Genomic DNA, 26,406 nt, shown 5'->3' with positions numbered 1-26,406 from the left:
AATCAAGAGAGACCGAAGCTCTGCAACATGCCTTATTTGTGGGCTTTGCCTCTTGCTGAGCTTTATTTATTCTTTACTCTCCTTTTGCAAGTTAGAGAGGTATTTGCTGTCTGCCAGCATTCACTGCCTAATGATTGTTCTACTTGTTACTTGTATTGTTCCCTGTCATCTAAACTTTACATGTATTCGTTTCAGTACCACAGTATTGAGTTCAGGTGAAGAAAGCCTATTTTCTTTTGGTATTAGGATGAAGATATTTAAGACTTTCTTTTTGTAATCTGGCTATAATCCAACAAGCTCAGGAAAGAATCAGTGCCAGATCTAATACTGTCCAGTGCCCAGTAATTTGGGTACATCCATGTCCAATTTGCCAAGAATATCAAAATAAAACAATTTCTCTTGACCCATGAGCACATCCTTCACTTACAATATGTGTTGGGTCAGGGGCACACAAGCAGCTCTCAACACTTCTCTTCCCCAGTTGACTCTGTCTCTCGGTGTTATTCATCAGTGGTCAAGTAGTGATCATCCCTAAGTAAAGACAGAAGATTTTGGGCGTCGGTAATTTCTTTTGAGTTAGCTTGATTCATTTGTTTGTATATAATATGCCCTGTCTTGGTCATGCTGTGTCAAGTTACATGGGGTTTTGTATGTTTTTCTTTAAATATTAAAATAATTATAGAACATGTTGGATTTGGTATCAGATGTGTTATTTCTTCGGTTCCTCCAAAAGTAGAGGGGGTGTTTGGTAACTCTTTTTCTTAGATGAAGGAACTGGTGCATTTTGATCCGTTCTTTAGAAGTGCTCTGATCTTAGGAGTCTGGTTACTGGCCTCTAGTTCTGCAACTGTGACTTTCCAACAGCACATAGGAGGAAAAGTATCTGTCATCTGGAGACCTACATATTCTGATAGTGTGTGAGAAACTCTTAAATGACGACAGTCAGGATTGGGCTAAAAGACTGAGAAGTTCTGTGGCACTCATTTTTGTTTAATCACTTTTCTCTATTCTCTATCCACTGCAGAAACCGGAGCCAAACAGTCAGTTCTGAAACCAGCGTAGATGAAAGTGGAGTTTTTGAAAGTCTGAAGGCTGAAGCTTCCTCACCACAACAGCTGTTCTCAGGCCTGGCAGGTATTCCGTCGGGCACCATCACAGCCACGCCGTTCCAGGCAGGTTTGGTTCTGGGCTCTTCGGCAGGAGGTGGGGAAGTATTCATTCAGATGCCAGCCCCAAGGGAGGAAGGGACCAGTCGTACAGAAGGAGCCCCATTTCACCACCGGCAATCGTCCCATCATTTCCACCATGGCCATCACCGGGGCTCATCTCTACTGCACATGGCAGGAGGGGACCGCCACGGGCATGCTGAGGAAGGCAGTGACGAACAAGCTGGAACTCCAGCTCCAGCTCTTTCAGAGTTAAAAGCTGTGATTGGCTGGCTGCAGAAGGGTCTTCCTTTCATCTTGATCCTCCTGGCTAAAGTGTGTTTCCAGCACAAGCTTGGTAAGGATCTATCCTTTTTGGATTGTAAGTGTATTAGAGTGGTTAGGAAGCTTTATCGTGCTGTGGTGTGTGACACATTTATCTGCATGACAGTGTCTAGAGGTAGTCTAGCATGAAGGGGACATATTCAAATGCATGGGATAATGCATTTGATAAATTCACCCTACTTTCAGTCCAAGCTATTTTCATCTGTGTCAGTCCCATCTGTTTCCTGTCCTGACCTGTGGGAGACCAGTTCTGTTCCTTTTCCTAATCTCTCCTTGGCATTCCTGTAGGGGCTGAGGATGTTACCAAGGCTTATCCCTCAGAACTCTCTCTAAAGGAGATGGGGAGAGCTTACATTAGTGACTAGCAAAGGCTTCTGTGTAGCACAGAAGGGTGTGTAGCTGGAGGGATGGTAGTTGTGAAATCAAGCCAGACAGCATCAGCAGTTACATCTTACAGTTGAGATCTTCAGAGTTCCCTAAAGAATATATCTATCCAGGTTTCTTTAATAGTACCTGGGTATTTCAGCCCTTCACTGGTCATGTAAAATCTATTCATCTAATCCTCCTCTTAGTACGAAATTGTATGTGTGCCACGTCTGAGGCTCCTTACTCATTCTGGGAGTAGTACGCTGAGATTATCATCACAGGAAAGCCAGTAATGCTTGAGTTTAGCCCACTTACAGCTCTGCCAGTATTCCCCAAACCAGGTATTGATTCATGTTTGCAACATCTTGCTCTTTGGACCTGGTATCCTATATGGTTTTCATAGTGTGCCCTGTCCTCCATAAGCTGCTGAACTGCTCTTGTACTACTGTCATCTAGCTGAGTTCTGTTTGCACAATGCAGCCACAGCTTGCAGCACTTCTGTTCTCCTTCAGCACAGGACTGACATTGTCTGGGCCGGGTGGCAAGTGCTCTCTGCAGTAGCTTAATTTTCATTTAGCTTTAATTTGAACTTTATGTGAGTCCAGACTGCCCTGTTTTAGTCACCTTTATATTTTAATTCCCAGTGCATCCAGAATATCACCCAGTAATTTTTTTCTAAGCTTGAGATGCTGTCATCAAATGGCTTAGGACTGAAGATCCTCCTGCTCAGCCATATATACTCTGACAGCGTCTTTCCCTGCAGGGATTGCTGTGTGCATCGGTATGGCCAGCACATTCGCGTATGCCAACTCAACACTCCGAGAACAGGTTGCTCTGAAGGTGTGTACAGTATCTTACTCTCTTATGTTCCCAGGCAACAACACTCTTTGTATACAAAACAAAGTCTATATTGAACCTTCTTTTGCAATGTAGGGCTGAATGCTGTTACATGCATACAGATCTGTCAGAATAAGAGTAACGTGCCGTAATCCTCACTTCCTCTTCCTACTTCTCCCCATTGATGCTCTCCCACAGTTTCTATCCTGCTCTTTTGTGAAAGTGTCGCATAATAAAACAAAGAGAGGATGGGTCAGGGATACTGTAATCTGCTTTTGGCGCTGCCACTGACTGGCAGTACATCTTCAAGCACTTCTCTGCACCTCAGTTTCTCATTATATACAGCAGAGGTGCTGAAAACTATTTCAGTAGTTAATGGTAAGTTTTAATTTATTAGCATTTAGATAATGTTTTAAGATGTTCAGCTGAAGGATTTTGTAGATGTATTGCTTGCTAGTATCATTATAATGTTCTGTTGATAATATGCTTAGTATATAAAGAAACAAACAGATTTTTTCAGGTCTTATGATCTTCAGTGTCAGCAGAATACTTCAACAGCACTGAAAGCACAAGACTAGAATTGCTTTTTTGTAAAAATTACATGGGTGGCACAAGTGTATACTTATATCTACCAGCAGCAGTAAAATAAATGTGATACAATGCTGAATGAACAGATAAATTGCACGATCATGTGATAGATTGCTGTTGCCTTGCACTTTGCTCCTCTGTCTTTCCAGCAGTGTGCCCCTTAATCTGCCGCTTTAAATCTCAACCTAACATCCCTGACTGTTGAATAGCTACAAGGAGCTATTTTCTTAATAAATCAAATCACAGGAAAAATGCTGGGTTTTTTCCTCCCAGGAGTTAAATTTACTCACCAAAATTACACTGGGCCAAGATCCAGAGCAGGATCTTCTGCCATCCAGCTTCCATCTATAATGTTCCATGTCTTTTGAAATGTAAAATTTGCCCTTCTTTTGATCTTTAATTATTTCTTCCATCAAAAATGTATGTTCTAGAACCTCCATGCATTCAGATAATATTCATATGTGCTGCATGTAGTGATGGGTTATGTTATATTTGATTTAGCTAAGTCTTCTTCTACATGACTTTGGATCTATTTGTAAGCCACCCCTTTGATGAAGCATCATTCCAAACAGGTGACAGCTCAGAATTATAGGACAATATATGGAACTGACTTTTTTTTTAATCTGCTTGTCAAACTGCATTTTAAATATCAGCTGAATTTAGATGTCACAAGAAAGATCCCAACTTTGAAAATTGCATTCTGCAGGGAAGGCTGTCATTTTCACCAGTGTATGCTGATTAATTTCTCTGCAGTTACTTTATTTGAAAAGGTTAGCTGAGTGAGAGCCATTTCTGCTTGTGTTTATGTATGTCTTTATCTAGCAGCCTATTTCTGAGTCTTAGTCCTATGTAAATAAACAAATTACTGAACATTTAGTTGCATATTTGTGTCCCCTGGGTTGGTCTTGCATTTTTCAGCAGTGGAAGGCTCAGCGCAACCCTTGAGACTTTGAATTTATCTTCTCTGCTTCTTTTTCTTGCTCAGGAGAAGAGATCAGTGTTGGTTGTCTTCTGGATCCTGGCCTTTCTCACTGGAAACACCTTGTACTTGCTTTACACATTCAGTTCTCAGCAGCTGTACAACAGGTGAGCAAAATTTACATTGTACTTGATGGAAGCAGGTGATAATTGCCAGGGAGGAAAAGAGGGAAGCCCACTTTTCCCCACATTTTGAGAGGAAGTGTGTATACTTAAGGTATCCGCTGTCTTTGTTACGTCTTTTTAATACCTTTCAGTGCAGGAAAAGAATGTGTACGTCGCTTCTACCAGTGGACTATATGCTCCTATCAATAAATGGCATAACCAGGGTCTAAACGGGCCAGGGTGTGATGATGTACTACAGTGTTGCTGCTTGAAACATACACACTTGCAATTTTCTTATGTATTGAAGCAGGGTGGATACTTTTTTATAGTGGTACTTCTGAATTTCCATTTTGACCACTGTGACTGAACATAAAGAGCAGGTGTTGGAAGCAGATAAGAAATTGACCCACCGTTTATTCCTCTTCCTGTAATGTTTTCTTTCCTCTTCAGTCTATCAAGCTTTGAGTGTATTACATGAGATAAACTGGAGAGGAAATAGTAGTGTTTTACTTCAGTGTCCTCAGGGCCTGGATCTGAGGTAATTAAGATAGCCTCTACTTTCAAATTCTGACTAAAGAGGTTCTCAAATACAGAAAAGTTGGTACCCATGGAATTGGTTGGTACTATCACTGCTTATTATAAAGCAGGGATTAAATGACAGATGGGAAGCAAAGATACAGAACTTCAGCAAGGGGATGTTAGTAGAATAAATAGGAAGAAATGGAGCAATATCAAAACTAGTTACTTGAGAAAGTAGTTTTGAGATTGGGAGCTAAAACCGTATGAATTATCTTCCAAATAAAAATTTTATTTGTCCAACTGAAGGGGACTTAGAACTTCAGACTGAAAATACAATGAGTATAGCATGCATCAGTTGGGTTATGACTAGATGGCTCTTGAGTTTCTGTCATTTATTTTGTTGCCTCCCTGCTTCTTCCCACCAATACTGTCTATGGGAAGAGTCAAGGTCTGCCCACAACCCTGACAGCCTTTGAAATTACCCCTAATGTATTTCAGTTTGATCATTGAAAGGCTGCGTATGTAAATGCTTCTAGAAAGGGGAAGAGATGAGAAGGCTTTTATGTGTGAGTCCGAATGGAAGTGGCAAGCCGTGGGATACTCTGTATAGGGCTTGTGGGAAGGAATCCAAGAAAAGAAACAGGTATGGCAGAAAGGTGTGAAATCTTTAAGAAGAAATTTGTTTGCACCACAGGGAAACAGAGTGTCTGTAAGAAGGTGGTTAAAGTTAAAAGCATGAATGGAACTAGTTTAAAATAAAGGATAGACCATCTAAAATAAAAGAGCTTCAGCAAACTGGGGCCATCCACTGTTTAGGGTGTGGTTTATTAACAGTGAAGAGACTAGGCAACAGCTGCACTGAAAAGCCCTATTCCTGCACGTGTTGTAGTGGCGCCTGCTGCATCAGGCTTGGGCTAGCGTGTCTATTGCTTGCTGTGTGGGAACCTGTGACTATTCACGAGGCAGGCTTGTGAAATTAGAAATAGCTGCTTCAGTTTTGTTTCTTTATGGCTTATTTTTCATTTCCTGATTTATTTACTTTTTGATTGTTTCTAGTGCATGAATAGTAGTAAAGCCTCTGATTCTGTTTCTGTTTTTAGGGTATAATTTTACCTGTTGTGCTGTGCCAGTGTTGTGAGTATTTTAAATTCATGTTCAGGCTTTTCATTCTGGGTTGGTTATTTTACTTTTGCTTTTATTTTTTTGTTAAGTTTTTCCTTTCTACCATGAGGCTATAGTAGGTAAATATCCTGAGGATGAATCCTGGTTTTTCAGTCTGAATAGGGTCCAGTCCTCATTGCTGCTCAGGTCAGTAGCTCCTGCCCATTGCTATATGAAGTTCTGCTGTCCTGGACTCCCCTTCTTTAAGGAGCAAATGTTCAGCCCAGTCAATAACATTATGTAAGGGGCACTACCTTTTTGGATCTTTGGTTCAGGTAAGAGTTGCTAATTAACGCAGCCCAGCTCTAGTCCTGCTTCAGACAGTGGCAAGCCACTGGCAGAGCATGACACACCTGAAGTTCTGACTTTTCTGCCATGCCTAATACAGAGTTTCCTTTCTCACCAGTTTGTTTCACATGCACAAGTAGCTTTAGAGACTGCTTCCCCAGTGGCAAGTCAGCCTCACTACATCCTACATAGTGGTCTTGACTTGGCCATGATTTCCCCAAGAAATCATAATTACTGCTGACTTTGACTTCAAAGGATAAGCTTTTACAAGCAGATCTGGTAGAGCAAAGCCGTACACTAAAGGCACTGTCGTTAGACCAAAGGCTCTTTTGCAGTGTGGATAGCAGGTTATGGAGATTGCAGTCTTCCAAAACAGATTTGGTACACATTTGGGTCCTGTTTTCTGATAGCGGGCAAACCTGCTGACCTCAGTAGAAATGGGAAAGAGCAAAGTGAAGAGGCCCAGAGCCATGGGACTAATTTGCATGTCTTATTCCTATTGCCCTTGAGAACTTAACTGAAGCTCAGTGGAGTTTCTAGGCCTTCTCTAGCCAGCAGTGGATACAGCTGATATCAAGAAGCTTAAGTGGAGTTCTCATCATTGGTATTTGAGCCTTGGTGTCATGCCTTTCAGCCTTATATTTCTGAAACCCAACCTTGAGAGGCTAGACTTCTTCGACCTGATGTGGATCGTGGGGATCGCAGACTTTGTACTGAAGTACCTCACCATCGCATTGAAATGCCTAATTGTTGCCCTGCCTAAGATCATCCTAGCTGTCAAGTCAAAGGTAAGAGTCTCTTTTCTTCTTGATATACAGATGTGTGTCTTTGATAATCAATCGGATACCTTTACAACATGTTTTCAGCATGAAATATGGGTGGAAGAAAAATCATAAAATCTTTGATGAAACTTTGGCAGAAAGTCACCTGAGTAGTGAGTTTTGTTTTTTGAACCATTGCAGACCTGAGCGAGGGTTTGGTAATACCAGTAAGTAATTAAAGTCCAGAGAGAGAAAGGTAAGCATTGCTTGAGAAGGAATAGGTACTAGCAGCAAGATAACTGCTTTTCTGGTTGACTTTGTTCTAAGTCTTGTTTTCTGAGTTATCTCTGTAAATAGGTATTTCTGAAGCACAAATCTCTTCATTTAATGGAAAGAAATTGCAAGTACTTGTCTCTTCAGCTTTCCGCTTGGGTCAAAGAAGTAACAGTATTAAATTAAAGCTACTGAAGCCAGAAAAGACAGTGCCAGTTCTAACCATGGGTAAAGAAATATTTTACTTAAATGTGTACAAAATCATCTGTAGACTAGGTCTAACTTTTGAAACTTTCTGACTACATTCTCTCTCTTGAAACACCTTTTCATATTTTTTTATTCTTATAGATCTGTCATGCTGCCTCTTCCTCCACTTAGTAGCATCTACATTTCAGTGGCAAATGTAGCAATGTGTATTATTTGCATTTGATGAAGAAACTTTCTGGCAGCTGTTGGGATGAAAGGCACTATATAGATGCAAGATACTATCATTAATTGCTGAAAGTCTCAGGCAGGGCACTTAAGGGGATATCTAAACTGGGAATACTTTTGCTTACAAATGACATGGGTGGCAGGGGAGTTGAGCAGTTTGTTCCTGCACAGCAGGGCTATTCGAGATGGTTATTAATTTATTTCTGGCAATTGTCCAGCTTTTTTTTTTTTTCTTCTATTATTATTATTTTATTTTGGGAGATTAATGTGCTAGGTCAGAGCATAATCCAGCCTGGGGAGGGAGGGAAAAGTGATGTGAATAGTCTTCCCAAGATAAATTGCAGTGTTGGAAAAGGTTCACAGCCTTTGCTTGCTTGTCTGAGAGCTATCCCAAGTACTCATTAATCCTTGTCGGGAGAGAAGAAAGAGAAGGGGTCTTTATTTGCAGCTACAGTGGGAGGCTGGTAAGATCACATCTGTCAAGGGCCTATAATGACTCAGAGCACAGATGCTTCATTTTTAATACCTTTTTCTGGATAGCAGTATTTCTCACTTTTTTTAAGTCCCTTTTTGTCTTAGAATGTTGTTGATGGTCTCACTGTCCCTTGACATCCGAGTCTGCTGTTACCTACCACTATGGATCTGGATTTATTTTTATCCCTCTCTCTACGCTGCATCCATTAAGCCAACCAGCGATGAGATCTGGTGTAACAAATTAAGCAAGATCAGACTGGGATGGGAGAGCTCCAAGAGAACCCCAGGATGCCATAGAAATTGTAATTGGTAACCACATAGCTGAGCTCTTTCCCTGAACCTGGTGACCCAGCTTACTTCTACAGGCCAGCACAATCTTATTTTTCAGATGAGTTTTTAAGTGTAAGCTTTTTTTTTCCCCTGAGTTAGGACTGTTGTATTGTACTTTAGGTACATTAACTTTGATCGAATTCTTATCAAGTTATTTGCTATTGGCTATCTTAATACTTGCCAGATACAAAGTTATTCTCTTCCTCCCCATGTGCTGGTAATAGTGTTTCTGCTTATAGTTTATGAACTTCTGCACAGTTGTCACTTAGCAGTAGCAGGTAGCAAGCTGCTGGAGAAATATAAATTAAACTTAGAGTAGAGCTAGAAGATTTTTTCAAGACATATATACTGGGAATTTTTCTGCTGATAGTCAGAACAGGAGCCTCTAGCTCCCTGTAATACAGGGCCTGAAGTGGAGATTGTGGCACTGTCAGGGATAGAGTTCAGCACACCTGTGAATGGGATAGAGGTATTTAATCATGAGCTTCCTTGCAGTACCTTCTTGCTGGCAGTCAGTAATAGATGATAAAACTTCCCCATGGATGGAATATCAGGGACTTTGATCATTCTGCACGCAATCTCTGAGCAGGCTTTTCAGATTTTCCTCATTTTGGAAGTTCAAAGGCAGTTCCAAAGCTAGTCTGACTTTTCATGCTGCTCCTTGACATTCTAGTCTTCTCTGAATACTATGTGGTTTTCAGTGATGCTTGCATAGCCTTTCTAATACAAGGCATCTCCTCCAAATGTCCTTCTTTTAAGTCTCTTACCTCTCCATATCCATTGTGATTGGAGCAAGATCAGATTCTTATCTTTCTTTTACACAAAGTCTTCATATCGCTTGTCAATCTTCTCTGTAGACTGAAGAACACTAATTTTTTGAGTCTTTTCTCAGAGATCATTCACTCCAGATCTTATTATTCTTTTCTGGACTGTCTTCGGTCCCCGCCCCTGTTTTCCAGACCATATTTCCACTCTGATTATAATCCTTCTTTCCAGTGGTTGCAGTTTTTTCTCAGTTTAGTGTTGACTGCACATTTAATAAGCCTACTCTGTTCCATCAAGATCATTAATGAAAATTAGTGAATAGTACTAAAATCTGCTTACCTCAGTTAGATGCATTTTTTCATTTTGATAGTAAACACAGTAAAAATTTGGGCTACAGCACTCAGTTCTCCCAATCTAAAGTATCCGCATCATGTGTGCCTAGTATGGCCCCATCACAGGAAGGGCAACATTTGGTTTAAGGTGACGTCAAGAACCATCTTGGATTTATAGCATCAGTTTATGCTTTAACTGAGAAAAAGCAAACTAAAATTAAAAGGCAGAAAAAAGTTTTTCTTTGCAATCAGAATACAGAGGGCAGTAAACATGATCATGAGCACTTGAAGTGTGAAGCATGAGGACTGCTATATTATGAGCATACAACTAGCGAGAGTTCTCCAAGCTTGAATAACTCAGAAATGGAATATCTCTGCAAGCAACCCCTCCAAAGAATGAGGAAAGATTAAAAATGTCACAAAAAAATCCCAGACTTTCCCAGGTTCCAAACCAGCCCAGAAAACAGAGGTGCCAAGAGAGGCTGTGAGACTACAATCAGGCTGGAAGGCAGGGAAAGAAAAGCTTGCGAATAGGAGAGAAAAGCAGAAAAAGGAAGGTAAGCCCAACATCAGACTCCAATCTTACACCTCTACAATCAGTGGGAGTTTGTGGGAGAGGGAGCATACCTGTAGCTAAAGATGTCCCTTCCTCCTCCTTGAGCTGTGATGGGCACATCAAGCTGAGTACAAGTTTTAATAGCAGCTGGGCTCATAATTTCTTTGCAAGGGGGGCTTGGCTCCCACCCTGCGTGCTGAAGGCTCTCCATTAAAAAAGGCAAATAAGATCATTTGGTTCAATATAAAATGAATTAAAGTAAATTAAACTGCAGGAGCCATGTGGCCTGCAGAGGCCTCCATTGTTGTACACACATAAATGGCAGCTTTTCATTTTCACTGCTAAGGAATGACAGCTTGAGGGGGGTGGAATTAAAAACAAGGAAATAAATAATAAAAAGACACAGTTGCCAAAGATTTCCTTTAGGAAATCCCAGGTGCCTGCAAGTCTCCCATCCCCTCCTCATGCTGTTGTCAGCAATCTAAGCTGGTGTCTTAGAGAACAGTGTGAAGCATGGGGAGGAAGGGGGAGAAAGAAAACAAAACCAAGAGAACTGTAAGGAACGGGTATCCCAGGTTCTTTTATATATCCCCATCTTTATAGGGGAGAAAGATGCCAAGGACACACTTTTTTCCAGTGGTCTTAATGGCTGGTATATAAGAAAGGCCCTAAGTAAGAATTTTCTTTGCCTGCTCAATACAGATGTGCAACCAAGTTACAAGGTTTTGCTTTTTCAGAAGATTGAAAATTCAGAAGGAAAACACATTTGTGTGTTGAAAACACAGCATGAAATTACTGTTGAATAAATACTTGTCAGTTTTGTTTGAAAGCTGGATCTAGACATTGTAAATGGGGTTTTTGTGGCAAGACTGGCATTACTCACGTGACACTTTTTTCTTTATGCCGTTTAAATGGTGTCAGTGGCAAGTGTACAAATACTAGTCCACACTAGCAGTGTGGATTCCTCACTGCATCTTTGAAAATATTTGCTTGGTAGGTTTTTTGGTTGATTTTTTTGGTGCTTTTTTTTTTTTTTTTTTTTTTTTTTAAAGTACCATCTCATCAAATCTGGTTGGAGAAAACTTGGCCTGTATGTGGCAGCCATTCTTTACATAGTTTTGCACTTGGACTTTGGACCAGATACCTTTTTCAGGTGCATACCATATTTCATAGGATAGATGGTTACAGCTCTGCCATGTAAACTGGCACACTAAGCTTTCCATATTCCTTCTGAAGCTGCACCTTGCACATGAAAGAAATATCAGAATGTCTTTTGCAGAAAGTAGTATGATTTGGATCATTCAACTATCTACAGGCGTATTACAGCGTCAGCTCATCTGCAATAACTGTGTATTCTGTGAGTCTGAAGCTAGTGAGACTTGACTGAGTAGCCTCAGTGCTCTTCCATGTTCTAATGGAGCACAAGCATATCCACAGTTACTTTGGTGATCATGTCACCACCTGTTTCTGTCTCTGTGCACAGCTATGTACAATTAAACAGTTATTGTAAGGAAGATGAGCATTCACCTTATAGTGATTAGAATTATTCTGCAGCCTGCCTCTATCTTGTGTCAGAGCTCAGCTCCATGGGATACCATGGTGCAAAAGCCTGGTGCCCAGCCTTTCTCACTGGGCAGACTGACCCTTCCTCCATCACATGACTAGCTGCACAAATGACTTGCGTGTGCAGAGGTTTTATGCTCCTTGAGCAACAAGCTCTTCTTGCACTAGGCATTCATGTAGAACAACCCATGACAGAACAAAGTCCATCCTTTTGCATTGCGGGAAAGAGGGCAAGCTGGAGCAGTTTGCTGCTGCCAAAGCATTTTCTCTAGGCCACAGCCTCTTCCAGAAGGCTCACATTAGGACAGAAGGTGCCAGAGGGAAGTTGTGTTAATTGTGATGGTAGCAGCCTTCTAATGTCCCTGCAGCCTCTCTTTCATCATGGGACGAGATATTTATCAATCATTTAACATGAAGTTTGTGTACATTATTTTTCATCCTGAGAAAAACAAGGTCTGTTGGAACATCTGAGTCCTCTAGATGCTGATCAAAATAAAATACAGAAGCATTAAAAGAAGCACCAGGAGCAGGATCTATGTATGTATACATAGATGTGTTACAAAAAAAAAATATCCGGGTAAAGGTCTTCCTGTTCCTTGTCTGTGCTTTCCTATACTGTGTGATATGCAATTCTAGTCTTCTCTAATAGTGTGGCCAAAGTGGTGTTTCCAGATAGGTGACAGCCTATCTTCTCTTAATGCTCTCCTTGATGATCTTGGATACTCTTTGAGGGAACTTACTCAGAAATAGATTCACTCTTCTTGGACAGCAATCTGAGCCTTGATCCTCTAGAGACACAGGAACTACATGATGGCTCTGCAAAGACTTTTCCCTACTGCAGCCTGGGACAGATGTGGTGTCCCAGAGTCAGGAGTGTGGGATTTATTACTTATGAAAGAAAAAGACTAACTGAAGCATGAGACTAGGTACTGAGGAATTGGGACTCTTCTCTGTCCCTCTCCCTTACACACTTTGAAAGTCACTGCTGCTAAACTTTATTTAAAGGAATCATTGCTCTTAGGTGCCTTCCAAGTTTAACTTTCCAGTTTAAGATATCCAAGTCATGACTTTCAGAAGTGCTGTGCACTAACTAAAAACCTGATTTTCCCCTCTAGTCTTACCTTGGAACTACTCCTCATTAGTCTTGCATGGATTTTCACCAGCATCCTCTGTGTCACAATCCTGTTTACTGCTCTTACCCAACACTTTCTTACATTGGCAATATGACCTGAAATCTCAGCAGAGCCTGCTCTCCTCTGATCCAAATTGCCAGCAGGTCTCAAAGTTTTTTCTCGCATCTTCCTGTTTCAGAATATGTCCTAATGCTCCTGGCAACAGAACAAGTGAGACTTGGAACTTCCCTCGAGTGCTAATCACAACTTACAGTTGCCTCATTGCAACTTCTCTCACTTCTCTTACATCCCATTTTAATTCCGCTGTGTAAAACCTTAGCATGCCTTTCTGTTTCCTTCTGTGGAGGCACACATGCACACTTATGCAAAGCCTTATGTCAAAAGAGACTACAAAGTCAGTGCTCGGTTAGGCTATGCAGGAATTAGCATTGCTTCTGCAGCTGTAATTTGCCCCTTTGGTGTGTATATATTGTGATTCAATTTTTAATTATGTGATTCCATGTTATTTTTCTGCAAGAATTCTTCCATCCATCACCAGTATATAGTGTGCCCCACGGATGAAGCAAGGTGAGGTATTAAAAGAAGCTGTTGTAGAAGCTGGAAAGTGCATAAAGAACAAAGAGACCATTGGAAGAAGAATGTTCTACAAGTAAAAGTTGAATGCTACACTAGAGAATAAAATTCCATCCTTTATGTTGCCAAATAATTCCTATGTGATTCCAGAAAAGTCATGTACAGCTGCAAACTGAAGTCAGTGGTTTAGCTTTTAATGGTAATATGATCTATAAAATTAAGTGCTTTATAAAAAGTCTAATCCCAGATATCTCAGCTTCGACACCAAAACAACCTTTCCTTAACCTTAGTCTTTCCATGTCTCAAGTGTTCCTTTAGAAAATGCAGAGAATAGCTGTTGCTTATGTCAGCCAGCAATGTGAAAATAAGGTTGTTTTTTTAAAATCTTTTACTGTATTGGTGATGTCATAAAGAAACTGAAGAAATGTTAGTATTTTGCTACTCTGAACAGAGCTCAAATAGCATGAAGTGATAGGATGCAGTTCTACCATCAAATAATGAGGATATAAAAAAGTACTAAAAAGTTACATGCTTAATGAATACTGCTCACCCTCTGTGAAAAAATAGTATGTGTTCACATCATTACAGACTGTATAGTACTGCATATACAGAAAGAAAATTGCAATTGTATGAAAATCCTGAATTCTGCTCTTTCAAAAGTGCTTGATTTGAAGTATAAAAATGATCTTTCTATGTGATGAAGGAGGTAGAGGAAAATGGAAGGTTATACATGAGTCATTGGCTTAGTTTTTAACAAAGCATTCTGGAAGAAAAAAAAAGGAACCACATGGTGAAATTTTGATATCATAAGGCTCATCAGCAGGGTTGCTATAATTAGATCCACAGCACAGTCCTTTGCCACTTGTGCTAATTAAGCGTTTGATAACAGTAGTAGTAGACTGTCAGCTTTTTCAGTAACTGACCCTACAGAGGAAGCAGGGTAAGCAGTGTACTACTTACTTTTTAGTCAGGCTTTACTCCAACCTGTCGCAAGGGCTTAATGAGAACAGAGTAGAGTCTCTTTTCTGGTGTCTGACTCTACCCTAACCAGGAGCTGTAATTTCAGGTAATATCCTATTTAATCTCTGCAGTCCAGCAAGGTAGATATACTTGCTCTGGAGGGCTGGCTCACAATCCAGTCATGGATTGGGACTGGTTTACAGGCTCACCAAAAATAGCTTTTGCTGATCTTGGAAAACTGTTCAATCTCTATAGAGTGTATTCAAGTGAAGATTCCCAGATTTACGTGGATTTTTATGAAATAGAAAAGGTCACTTAACAGAAGCAGGCCTTGCCTTATTTCAAGCTGTTGTTCCAAGTCAGATGCACAGGAGAAATAATTGTATTTGTGCTTAATATAACACACAGTTCTTCCTAATCTTGATGAGAAATAGCTGAAATACTTTAGCTGAAGTTTTCAGGCAAAATACAGCTTGAGACAAAGATTTGGCTTTGAAAACTTCAACTAGTTAGCCAAGATATAACAAAACTGAAAAGCAGAAGACAGAAAAGTATATCGAGTGTGCTTATGAGTGATGGGTGCTGTCTGCAGTAAGTTACTGCTATCAGAAGACTAAATTTTGCTGCTGAAATTATAGGGAACAACCCTTGTTTTCTAAGCTTCTGGATCAGAAGGAAGACCCCACTTCTGCTGCAGCCCTTTGTAGAATTATTTCTGATTCTCTAGGCACTTCTTGTAGTTTAAAAAGGGGCTGGTGTGTTGCACTGAGGACTGAGATGCCTGACAAGACTTAAATTTCTGTAAGCATTTACTGTAGGACTAGTTCGCAATGATGCTTAGCTGTCCTTGTATTGCTTCCCTTCTAGCTGTAATCACTCTAAGCTTATCAACAAGCCTTTCTTAAATGGTCAAGGGGGTGGTGATAATAGCCTGAATGGAGAGATGCATCCATTTAAAACCTCTCTTGTGAGGGTGTTAACAGGTACCTAGCTTCTAAGAAATCCTGATATCCTGCAGTTCCCATTGAAAACTGAAGATTTGCATTGCATAAAGGAATTGTGAAAGCCTTGCAAAGGGTAGAGATTATGTGGTTAGAAAATTGAAATTTGTCCTTGCTGCATGTTTATTTTAGAGTCCCTGTGACCCATCTTTCCTTACGACTTGCTGTGGGCTCTAGTGTTTTAGTGCCTCAAAAGCTTCTGTGGTAGAATTTCAGCTTTGATGCTGCAAATGCTGGATCCAGAAGTTCCATCTGATGCAATGAGAAAGTAAGCAGTGACCTGTCCCAGCCCAGCCTGCTAGGGAAGCAAGGTTAAATAAAAGATGATGAGTGTGAGCCTGGTGGGAGGAACGAGTCAGAGAAAGCAAACAGTTTGCTGCCTTTAGCTTGCTAGTAGCTTTCAGAGCTGGCTGAGGAGGGGGAGGTAGAGAACTGCCTGCGTGAAGGGGAGGAAGTGACAGCATAGTCATTAGCAGACTGCGACCCTCTGTCACAGAGGCTCCTGAAATAAACGATGATTGTATTGAAGCATGAGGCTGGATAGAGACCTCTGTGCTAATCTAATAAATTGCTTGCATTTAGGACCCCAGATTGTTGCCGTTACATTTTTGCTATGTGATGCCACCTGGGATTAACAAGGAGGGGGCTATGGGGGGAGAGGAAGAAAGCAGCCCAGGTCCGTTAGCAACCACTGGTGTGACCTCACTCCTTGTCCCGGGGGGATATGAGATCATGAGAATGCCAGAGCTCTCTGAAGGATTCGATTTGTTCAGTACAGCAGGATGGCCTGCCGAGTGATCTCATCTCTGAGACCCTAGGGAAGGGTGCTAGCTGTTGCTAGCCTCATGGACTGCAGAGGACTTAATCCCCACTCCAAATCTCACCAATTAATGATTGGCCTGTGATGACATCACTGATGACAAAGCTAACTGGGACAACACAGCAAAATTCCAGGGGAATTTCCCCTTCTCCATGATCTTATCAAGTAGAAGAATTTTGACATGTCAAAAACAAATCTTTCACTCCAGATAATGTCATTGCAGATTAAGCATAGTTCTGGGCTCACAGCTTGCCCTGACCTAGTGCCCTGTCACCAGTTCTCCCTTTTAAACAATGTGGGACAGAACATAAACAGGTCCTTATTAAGACGGCGGGGGGGGGGGGGGGGGGGGGGGCTAAATTAGATAGCCTTCTTTAGCCAGCTTCCCTAATCTTAGGTGCTTTAAAATAGAAATTATGTGGTAAGAAAATTCCATTTTAGTTGTTGCAACTTATGGTTGTAGTAAACCAGGAGGGGGTTCATGTTATCTTGCAGGTATCCTTCAAGGAAGGAAAGCTTTCTACTTGGACTAAACACCAGAATGGCAAGGACAGCTTCAGTGAAGCTTTACAAAGGATGTTGCCCATTCTTTGACTCTCCTTTGAGAGAGAAGCACTTCAACCAGCATGCTTTCCCCCTCCCCCCCTTTTCTTCTGTAAGGTCCTCAGGAAGGTTTGGTAGCTGTGAGTTTAAAATGCCTTGAGGTTGTTGGTTGGTTGGTTTTTTTTTTTTCCCCCAGCACCAGTTTTTTTATCTGTGTACTGTAAAAGAGCTAACACACACCTGAGTGGAAGGGGAAGGATGCTGGCAAATAGATAATTAATCTAATTCTTTGGGATTATCTAGAAAATTGTCGGGAAGATTGATGTCACCTTACATTTAATCCCTGTACCTTCAGAAGGAATATAAGATCAGAGACCTACCTTGCATTCCTTTTCTCATTATTAATAGTATCTACAATTTACATCATATTAATCCCTGTAGGTATAAACATCTGCTGCTACTGTTCTGTAGCATTGTCCAGATATGCAATATCCATAACGTGCTCTAAAAGTTTAAGATTCTAAAGGATAGAGTAGCAGGATATGTGACAGAGCAAGAGGAACACTATGAAACAGCAAAGTGATAGTTATCCTTTCTAGGTATCGAGTTAAATGGCTGCAAAGAAAGCTGCATCTCATGAATACTGGTCTTTGCACCGTTTAACAGAGCACATAGGTGGACAGTGAACACAAGTCCTATAAGCTTCAAGCTCTGCACCTGCTAAGTCCTCTTCTTTTGACTTCCTGATAGTAACCACATGTCACTTGTTTGGTTGTTTTACAGGGAAAGTTTTACCTGATTATTGAGGAGCTGAGCCAGCTGTTCCGCTCCCTTGTCCCCATCCAGCTATGGTATAAATACATCATGGGAGATGATCCATCCAGCAGCTACTTCCTAGGTGGGATCCTGATCATCCTGTATAGCCTCTGCAAGGCAAGTACCACCTCATTAATAACCTCTGTAGGACCTGTAGCAAAAGCAGAGAAAAGAAGCACAGTTGAAGGGAACAAATATACCTCTTGATTGTTGCCATCACTACCCAGGAAGGGAAGCTGCAGCAGCTGGGGACACCATGTGCTTTAGTTGCCAGAGGCATTTTGCTTCACCAGGATGTGGGCATCGGTGAACTAGAGGAAGATCTGTGACTGCTGATGTGGTGTTGCATCAGGCTTATGAAGTCATTGCTGCTTTCTAATACCTTTCTATAAAGGCTAGAGGAGAATGGGAATAGAGTCTTGGGGGACCAGTACTGGAAGAGACGTTAGCTGTCTCCAGACTTCTAGATGCAACCCTGAAAGGAAGGTTGAAGACATTTAAATGTTTCTCTCAAGTCTTTCAAGGCAGGGTAGGTACTCTGTCACTCACAGTGCTGAATGCAGCAGGGGGAGAGAGGGTCATCCAAGTCCTGCCTAGATAAAACAGGTGGTTCTGGTCCCATTCTAGGTCCTGGTATGGCTGATACAAGTCCAGGATCTCGGTGATGGACAAGAGTAATTAATGTTTCCTCAAAAATAAGAATGTTAAGAGCACAAAGTCTGCCTGTGTAATTGTAAATTAATAGGTGTGACTTATTTAGAAGAATCTCAAGTCTGAGGTCTAGAAATAGTTGTATTTCTAATTGTGTGTATTGAACCCTGCCTAGAGGCAGAGCAGTAGCTGAAGCAAACAATGATACACTTGTATTATCTATCCCTCTGAGAAAGGCCGAGTGAGTCACACTTGGTGCAGCCCTGATACTTGTTTCTGCCTAGGAGAAAGGGGCTATGGCTTTGCAGAAGCAGACCGAAGAACAGAGAAGAGACAATATATCTGAGCTGAAAACAGCTCAAAAGGGCTAATGGATTGCTAAGCAATACTAAATCATAGTTCTCATATGAGATGTGGCTGCAGTTGCAGCTATATATTGTATAGGAATGGAGCAATGCAACCCCTACTGTCAAGGAATTACCAGTTTTTGTAAGCAAGATAGGCAGAGGAGGTCATGGGAAGTGAAGCAACTTGATCACAGCAGATCTGTGATCAAACCAGAAACAGAGCAAATGTGCCAGAATAGAAGGCACATGAAACCAGTGTAGTTCCCTGCACACCCATCCATTCTCTCAGCCGTATGTTTCCTGCTCTTTACTCCGTGCTGTGGGAGAGCATTGTTGCCCTTTTCAGAGATGTCATTGTCTGGATCTGCTCTAGTCAACAGCATCCAACCCTTCCATGCCCTTCTGGCTTGTGAGGTCAGGTATACAGATCACAATTACAAGGGCAGATTTCAAGTGATATTTCTGGTGTCCCTTCTTGCAAAAGTTACTCAACACCTGGAAAAGGGATGCTTACCTGCAGTTCTACATGCCATTTCTTACATCTGGAGAAGTCCTCATAGTGTGAAGAAGCAGTGGGACCCACCTGCTCCTTGGAGGAAGGGGAGCCAAGCACAAAACCACAGCTAGCCTGACAAGGGCCTCACCAGCCAGGGCCCAAACAAGTCAGGCAGGGCAGGCCTGGAGACAGTAGCCAGGTTCAAAGAGTCCAGATCTTCAGCTGGGGAGGCAGGTCCAAGATAAAGCCAGAACATCAATCCACAAGTCAGGATCAAGTCTGGTGAAGGCAGCCAGGGTCAGACACAGCCCAACAATTGCAAGGCATAGCCATAGTGATGAGACAGACTCAAAGTGAGGGTAGGAAATCACTCCATGTGCTGGGATGCCCAGATCAGTAAGATCTGTAGCTAGGCAGAGACATGGCTGTGGCTGAATTGGAAATCAGTACTTGCATATACACAGCTCAGACATGAATTAAGGTCTCCAGGGCTGAGCTTAAATAGAGCTCCTGGGCCCATGGGCAGGGATTGTGGGTGGAGACCCCAGGTGAGGCTTGTCAGGGCCACGAAGGCCTATTAATGCACTCAGGGCCCTGACATATAAGTGCAAGCAGTTTTTTATGGGTTAACTTGACATTTCTGTACTATGAAGCCTTTATAGGTAGTGTTGTGATGATCTAGATTGGAAAAGAAACCTTATTTTGAACAGTTCTGCTGATCTGTTATTTAGAAGCTCCATGAGAAAAGGACAGCTATTTACTGGCTTTGACTATAACTTAGGACCAGGAGTGTGGGGCACACTTTTGTGAAAGTGCCTTGGCTACAGCCTATGCCTTTAACATGCATGGTTCTTCCTTTAATTCATCTAGCTCATCAGAGCTGTAAATGGAGGGATAGGCCAGCTGAAGGGTGATAGGTCTAAGAACAGGTCCCAGGTCATTCTGTGGCAACTACTTAGTACTACAGCTGTGTCCAAGTTAGGATTAGACCTCTGCACACTAGAGACTTTGCTTGGAAGTGAAAGAAAAGCGGGAGCACACTCTTCCAATACAGGTCATGAAATACTAGGTGTGTGCATCCCATTTACAATCACAAGAGTTGCAGGTCTAATTCCTTGCCTGAGACACTGAAAATATACCCAAAGGAGTCCACATTAGCAAACCCACAAACCACATTAGAAAAACCACAGAAGCCAATTTGGCACTCAGACCTTCTGTGCTCCTGGCAAAAATCCAGGGCTCAGCTAGGGCTGCATCCCCTTTCCCTACACAAAGGGCAGGCTCGACTTTCAGGACATTGTATATAGTGCAGCTGATGGGCGCTGTCTTGGTGTCTCTGTCTGGACTGTGTAAACATGAACCTCTGATTTTGGTGAAGTAATCCCAGGTGTTCATCAGTAAGGGCATCCAGGTCTTATTTTTTGCCTATCCTGAACAGAAGCACTCACTGCCTATGAACCCAATTGTTGCAGTCATACTGCTAGAAAGATGACTGATGCAACATAGACTTCAGTGCATGGGGTGATAAATAGATGTTAGACTACTGAAACACACATCTTTTGTGGGTACAGGAAACTCCAGAGGAAAAAAAAATGAAGGGGGGAAATGGACTGGGAGAAGAGGAGACATCAGAGCCAGAGCAAAGGCATTAGAAGTCACCTGTAAGCAAAGCAACCAGAAAAAGCTGTGAATTGGACTGTGGAAAAGAGCTGATCCCTATCCTTGTTAGAAGATAAAAAGTCTGTAGTAGTCTGCAGCCTCAAGTGCTAGTTGCTGACTGGAAGCATTACTGGAAGGACCCTGGGAGCCTTTTTACATGCTGACTGGAAGCATTACTGGTGCCTTCATTTGATTCCACATCTATTGCACGATGATCTCATTGGCATTCCCTGCAGTGAGCCCACTTAATCATGCTAACCAAAAAAAAAAATAGAAAGCCAACTCCCGGCATTCTGGTGCCTTTGTACTGCTAGTCAACTACAGCTCTGTGTATTCTGCATCATACCTTCCCCTGCCCTCCTAGCCGCATCTGGCCCTTCTCCCAGCTATTGCAGGGCTGTTCTTCACACAGTCATTTCTTCGTATCTTGTCTAGTTCATAGTCTCTTTTTCCCTGTGTTCTGCCAGCAGATAGGGAAGATGAAGCTGACATAATGGATTAGGTCTTCAAGCTGTTTTCCCTTTTATTAGTAGTACTGTGTCTTCACTTTAAGAATGCTGAGTGTCTCCGCTCTTGCTCAGCCCCTTGATATTTGTAGGCAGTTTATCATCTTTTCCCCCCCACTTTTGTACTGCTTAGCCAAGCTGTAAATATTTGTCTTTTAGTCTCTTTTCAGAAATCATTTTCTGCAGGCTCATTTTCTGCCCTTCTCTGAACTGCTTTTAGTCTTTAATGAGGAGCCCAGAATGAGCACTGCTCTCTAGATGCAGTTACATCATGTTTACTAGGCAATGAAGGGAGGGGGAAAGAAAAGGACCTGGCGTTGCCCCTGCTGTTGGCCATCTCTGGGTGTCTGCAAAGTACCAAGGTGCTGGAAACTCACTCCCTTCCTGGCATTTGAAGTTTCTCACTCTTTAGGCTGAGGGGAGCAACTCAGCCTCAGTCCTGCTTCTCATTCCTCAGGCTGTTCTTCTCTTGGTAGCATTTAATCACTGCACTCCGCTAAATCACTCTCCGCAGCAGGACAAGCAATTCTCACTCCTTCTTTCATAGTATCATCTGAGCACTGAAGTGTCAGCTGTGTGGCAGAGGCGCACAGCCCTGGAAATCTCCCTTTTCCCCAGAGGCTGAGGAAAGCCGTTTTTCTGCCTCTTCGATGTGAAAAGACTGCCCTTCCTTCCCTCTTTCTCAAGCTAGGCGCAGAGTTTTCTAACCTCACTTCTGGGCTTCTCAGGTACTCAGTTCTCAGGGTGAGAATGGGTCTACTTTAGCCCTTTCCTGCTTAGTGGAGCTGGGCAATTACCCTACCACAACCCCTGATGTCTGCTTCTCTTTCTGTCCTGTAAAGTCCCTGATTTGCAGTCCATTGTTACCAGAGCTTTTTTGGCTACTCTTCTCCACTGTCAGTTCACATTTATTACATATTTCATGATCACCATGAAATCTTTCTTGGCACCGTTGTTACTTTGGATCTTTGTTCCCTCCAAGTATCCATTTGGAGACACTGTTTCCTGAGTTTCTGGACTGTACACGCACACCGGGCGGGGACACACACACATTTTGTGAAAAGTATCTAAAATGGCATGTCTCTATTGCAGTCTTTTGACATCTGTGGTCGTGTGGGAAGTGTCCGGAAGGCACTGAAGGTCCTTTGTACCCCACAGGTAAGTAGTCATACATATTAAAGCAGTTTCATAGGTGGAACCTTGTTACTATTGAATGATGGAGTTGAAAAGTGTTTAGTGTACCAGGATCATAGAATAAAATAATTTGTTGTCCCATGGCTGGATAAGCTGGTACCTCTTGTCAGGGATGTTAGGAACCTTTTCTGATACCTGCCCTGTCCCAGCTGTTGTAAGAGCTTGTTGCTAGTCTGGCCTGTTTTGCCTGATTGGAAGCCCTGTGTAATATGGATTAATCCACTGAGGCCAAAACTGCACAAAGCTGACAAAACTTTGTAGTGCCGAGTGTGAGAAAGACTTTACATAGAAGTAAGTAGTGCCTCATGTGCAATGACATTAAAAGAGATCCTACAGTGCACAGAAATTATCCCAGGCTTCGCATTATACAGTACTGATATTTAGATCTGTTTCAGTGAAATACTGTGACTTATGTTTTAAAATGGTAAAATCAAAGACTGTAGAGGAAAGGAACATAACATCACAGAAGTTTGTTAGAGCTTGCCTTGCTTATTCTGTGGGCTTGGGCTGGTCATTTTTCCTCAGCATGTTTCCATTTCCCCTATTACTGTTACAGTAGGAGAAGCAACATTTACCTTCCACATATTTAAAAAGAAAAATGGAGCCTGTGGGTGCTGCTGCTGTTATTCTTTCTTCTATTGTCTAACTTGCTAATAATAATACCTCCCACTATCTAAACACCTCTGCAAATGATGCTGAATTAATCCTTTCAGCTCCCTGTTGAGCTCATTAAATTTCATTATCATTGCTCCACAAGTGGAGGCACTAAAAGATGGAGTCAGCTCGAGGGGAAAACAAACCAGACAACACAGAGCTCCAGACTCCCTGTGTTCTGTGTGCTGGTGCCCAAATCTCCCTTCCCCATACACAGTGACGTAACACACGTGTCCTTCTCAGGTCATGCAGGGAATCTGGGCGTGAAAAACAGTGTCTGATGTATATGCTTAGCCACAAACCAGATTACCTTCAAAATCTTTGACATTGGGATTTTTTTCTATCTCTCCCTAACAGACCTATGGAGTTCGTGCTACCAGCCAGCAGTGCAGTGAGGCAGGTGATATCTGTGCCATTTGCCAAGCAGAATTCAGGGAACCTTTGATTCTTATGTGCCAGGTAAGACCACAAGCTTCGCACATCAGGTTCCCCCACTGGCATTCATTTGGTTAACTTCTGCAGCTGGGGAGAGGCACAGTTAGCCTAGGTACTTCTAAAATAATAGGCTGGGTCTTGATCTAGGTCCTAGTGGCTATTTATTGCCTTCTTCCGATAGCCAGTGATTCACGATAGCTGAGCCACTCTTTAGGGACTGATCATAGCTGTCGAGATGGAGAAGACCAGCCTTGTAGTCCAGGGACTGCCAGTTGGCAGTCCAGGTCTTGGATCTAGAATGCAAGACATTTTTGTCTGACCATTGGGGAGACTGGCTAGTCAATAGGCCAACTGAATTATGAGCAAGTGCTACGACAGGGGCATGGATCCAGAATGAGCCTAATAGGGTGCATGGAGACTAGTGCAGCACTGTGTAATCATGGTCTGGCCTCTGAACACCTGGACAGGAATAAAAGTAGTTCTGCATATTGAAGTTGGTCACCACTGCCAGTAACTCAGAATTGTCCTGTTTCTCATTTGGTAAAAACTGGCAAAACCTAGAGCTTAAGAGTGGCATGCTCTGAGTGTAAAACCCTTCAAACACACCACACTGCCATGGGTTCTGTTAATATATCAGAGGCCCAGCTGAAGGCATTGCCTTGTGGCAAGACTGGTGATGCTTCCCCAAGAGTTTCTCTTCAGTCAGTTGTAACTCAGACAGGCTCTGTCTTTTGGGGTTGAAATTCTGCATCCTGGAGGCTGTCTCTGGCTGATGTGTGGTGTGCAGGAAAACGTTAGGCAGAATGATTCAGCCATTTCTGGGAATGGAATTGGTGGGATATATGCTCTCTTGTGATATCAAAATAAAGCTCAAGAGCCTTTTTTTTGAGAGCTTTAACATTCCCATGCATTGTAACAGGGTTATCAACTTAAAGCAAGTAGGTCACCTGTGCATCAAACATGCCTCTTACTTTTCTTGTGAACATCTGTGCAGATGTTATCGAGCTATAAGCCCCAGAGAAGCTATCTTTTTGTTTATCAGAGTTGATATTTTGATGACTAACATTTCTGCTGACTCCACACATGTTGAGGACATCTCAGCTTTTTACAGCTTCTAATAGTACCTTCTTGTGTTATTCCTGCTCTTCCAGTCTTGGGCTAGATGGGGTTGTGTGCTGGACAGCCGTCCCTCCTGATCTTTGTTAGTACCCAAGGCAGGCTGGAGGGAGAATCCTATTGTGCCTCGGTGTAGAAATGAGAGGAGAAGATTAGGGCTGAAAACTGATGTTTATAGAGAAGGGGAAACTGGGACTGCAAAGCTGCTGATTAGGATGGGTGATGAGAGCAGAAAAAAGCAAATGCAATAGGGAGTAAGGGGAAGAAAGTGGGTTGTTTGAGCTAAGTAAAGACTTGTAAAATAACTCAGGGAATTGAGGATGGAAACATAGTAGAGAAAAGCCTCTCACCTACTTTGTTAGCCCAAATGTCATAGGCCTTTTTAATGTTTCTTTCTATTGCTATATTAAGAAACAGAGTAATATATCATTAGCTTTGGCAAACTGATGTACTAGTAATGCTGGGATTTATTTTTCATATCACGTGAGTACTGCTAATCAGCTGCACTGTCCACCCGAACGTGAATAATTTCTTGTTTCCATGGCTGTCCTACTGAGTGGCACAATTGGTGACAAGACTGGACCTCCTGCCCTCATGGTGATAATGCCCTTTTGTCTCCACAGCATGTGTTTTGTGAAGAATGCCTCTGCCTTTGGTTTGACAGGGAGAAGACCTGTCCTCTTTGTCGTTCTGTCACAGTAGAAACCCTGCGTTGCTGGAAAGATGGCACCACCTCTGCTCATTTCCAGGTGTATTAAAACCAATACATACCAACAAATGGAATAACGTGTGGAGAGAAGAAAAGGCTGGAAAATCTGATGATCCCATGCCCCTGTTTAGTTGCTTGTGGATTTGTTGTCTTAGTCTTTCTTCCAGCTCTGTTTCTCCGGGAGACAACAGAACAATAATTGTTACTAGCCAGAAACTTTATCCTCAAAGGCAAGAAAGATGTGTTTTACGTTATGGCAAACTCCATGGCTAAGCTACAGCCAAGATTTTTTCTTGAACTTACACAGTTATAAACTGCCTGGGATGTTTCCTTTTTTCCTGTGCTTTTAGTATAGATAAGTATTGTGTGTATACAGAAAGCATACTGTGAATTGCATGTGAATAACCTGGTATACTGGAAGAAAGCTGTCTTCCTCTGCCTCAAACCACTGGTGACATTTTTCACATTAAATGGTCCTACATTCCCTGAATCTGTAACTTCATAGAATTACACTGTTGCTGTTATATTACCTTTGAGAAATCTTTCAAAACAGTGCTTCAGAACCTCAAGTCCAAAGCTTATTTGGGGTTGGAGAAACGTCATTTCCCAGCAGTTGTGTTTTGCAATTGATGCCACAAATTGCACATGTTGTCATCTTAATAAAATCTCAAGGAACTTGGGAAGGACCATGCTAGTGAAGCTGGAAACGGCACCTGCTTTTCTTGGGAATGTTTTTCCTCTTTAATTTTCATGATCAGACTTTCTGATTTCCTAGCACATGGGGAGAACAGTGGGAGGCAGGGAGAGCTTAAAGTCAAGTTTGATTTGTCTAGGTGAAAAGGTCCTAACCAAGAGCATCTCACAAATTCACGTATCTCTGCAATATGCTTCTCAGTGCAGCCACTTGAGGCAAGGCTTACTGGCTTTAAAAAACAGCGCCACTCAGTATCCAGAACCTGCCTGGGTCCAAAACCA

General features: G+C 42.1%; 1 protein-coding gene across 7 annotated transcripts in view; it reads left to right on the top strand.

Annotated features, from left to right (window-relative positions):
- Window positions 1–26,114, top strand: part of RNFT2 (ring finger protein, transmembrane 2) — a 31,381-nt gene extending 5,267 nt beyond the window's left edge. For 4 of the 7 annotated variants that reach the window (XM_049806859.1, XM_049806864.1, XM_049806861.1 and 1 more), the window contains 8 exons: window positions 1,025–1,503; window positions 2,620–2,696; window positions 4,267–4,367; window positions 6,967–7,120; window positions 17,632–17,781; window positions 22,416–22,481; window positions 23,529–23,630; window positions 25,387–26,114. In XM_049806859.1, coding sequence (XP_049662816.1) covers window positions 1,025–1,503; window positions 2,620–2,696; window positions 4,267–4,367; window positions 6,967–7,120; window positions 17,632–17,781; window positions 22,416–22,481; window positions 23,529–23,630; window positions 25,387–25,704 — 1,447 coding nt within the window. In that variant the 3' untranslated portion in view covers window positions 25,705–26,114. Of the gene's footprint in view, window positions 1–1,024; window positions 1,504–2,619; window positions 2,697–4,266; window positions 4,368–6,966; window positions 7,121–17,631; window positions 17,782–22,415; window positions 22,482–23,528; window positions 23,631–25,345 lie in introns of all 7 variants that reach the window. The other 3 variants (XM_049806866.1, XM_049806867.1, XM_049806865.1) reach the window with 2 other exon arrangements.
- The last annotated feature ends 292 nt before the right edge of the window (window positions 26,115–26,406 follow it).

Source organism: Accipiter gentilis, chromosome 7, assembly GCF_929443795.1.
Source record: "Accipiter gentilis chromosome 7, bAccGen1.1, whole genome shotgun sequence".
NCBI classification, from domain to species: Eukaryota; Metazoa; Chordata; class Aves; order Accipitriformes; family Accipitridae; genus Astur; species Astur gentilis.
Note: the sequence above shows the minus strand (reverse complement) of the source record. Positions and strands in the feature narration are given on the sequence as shown.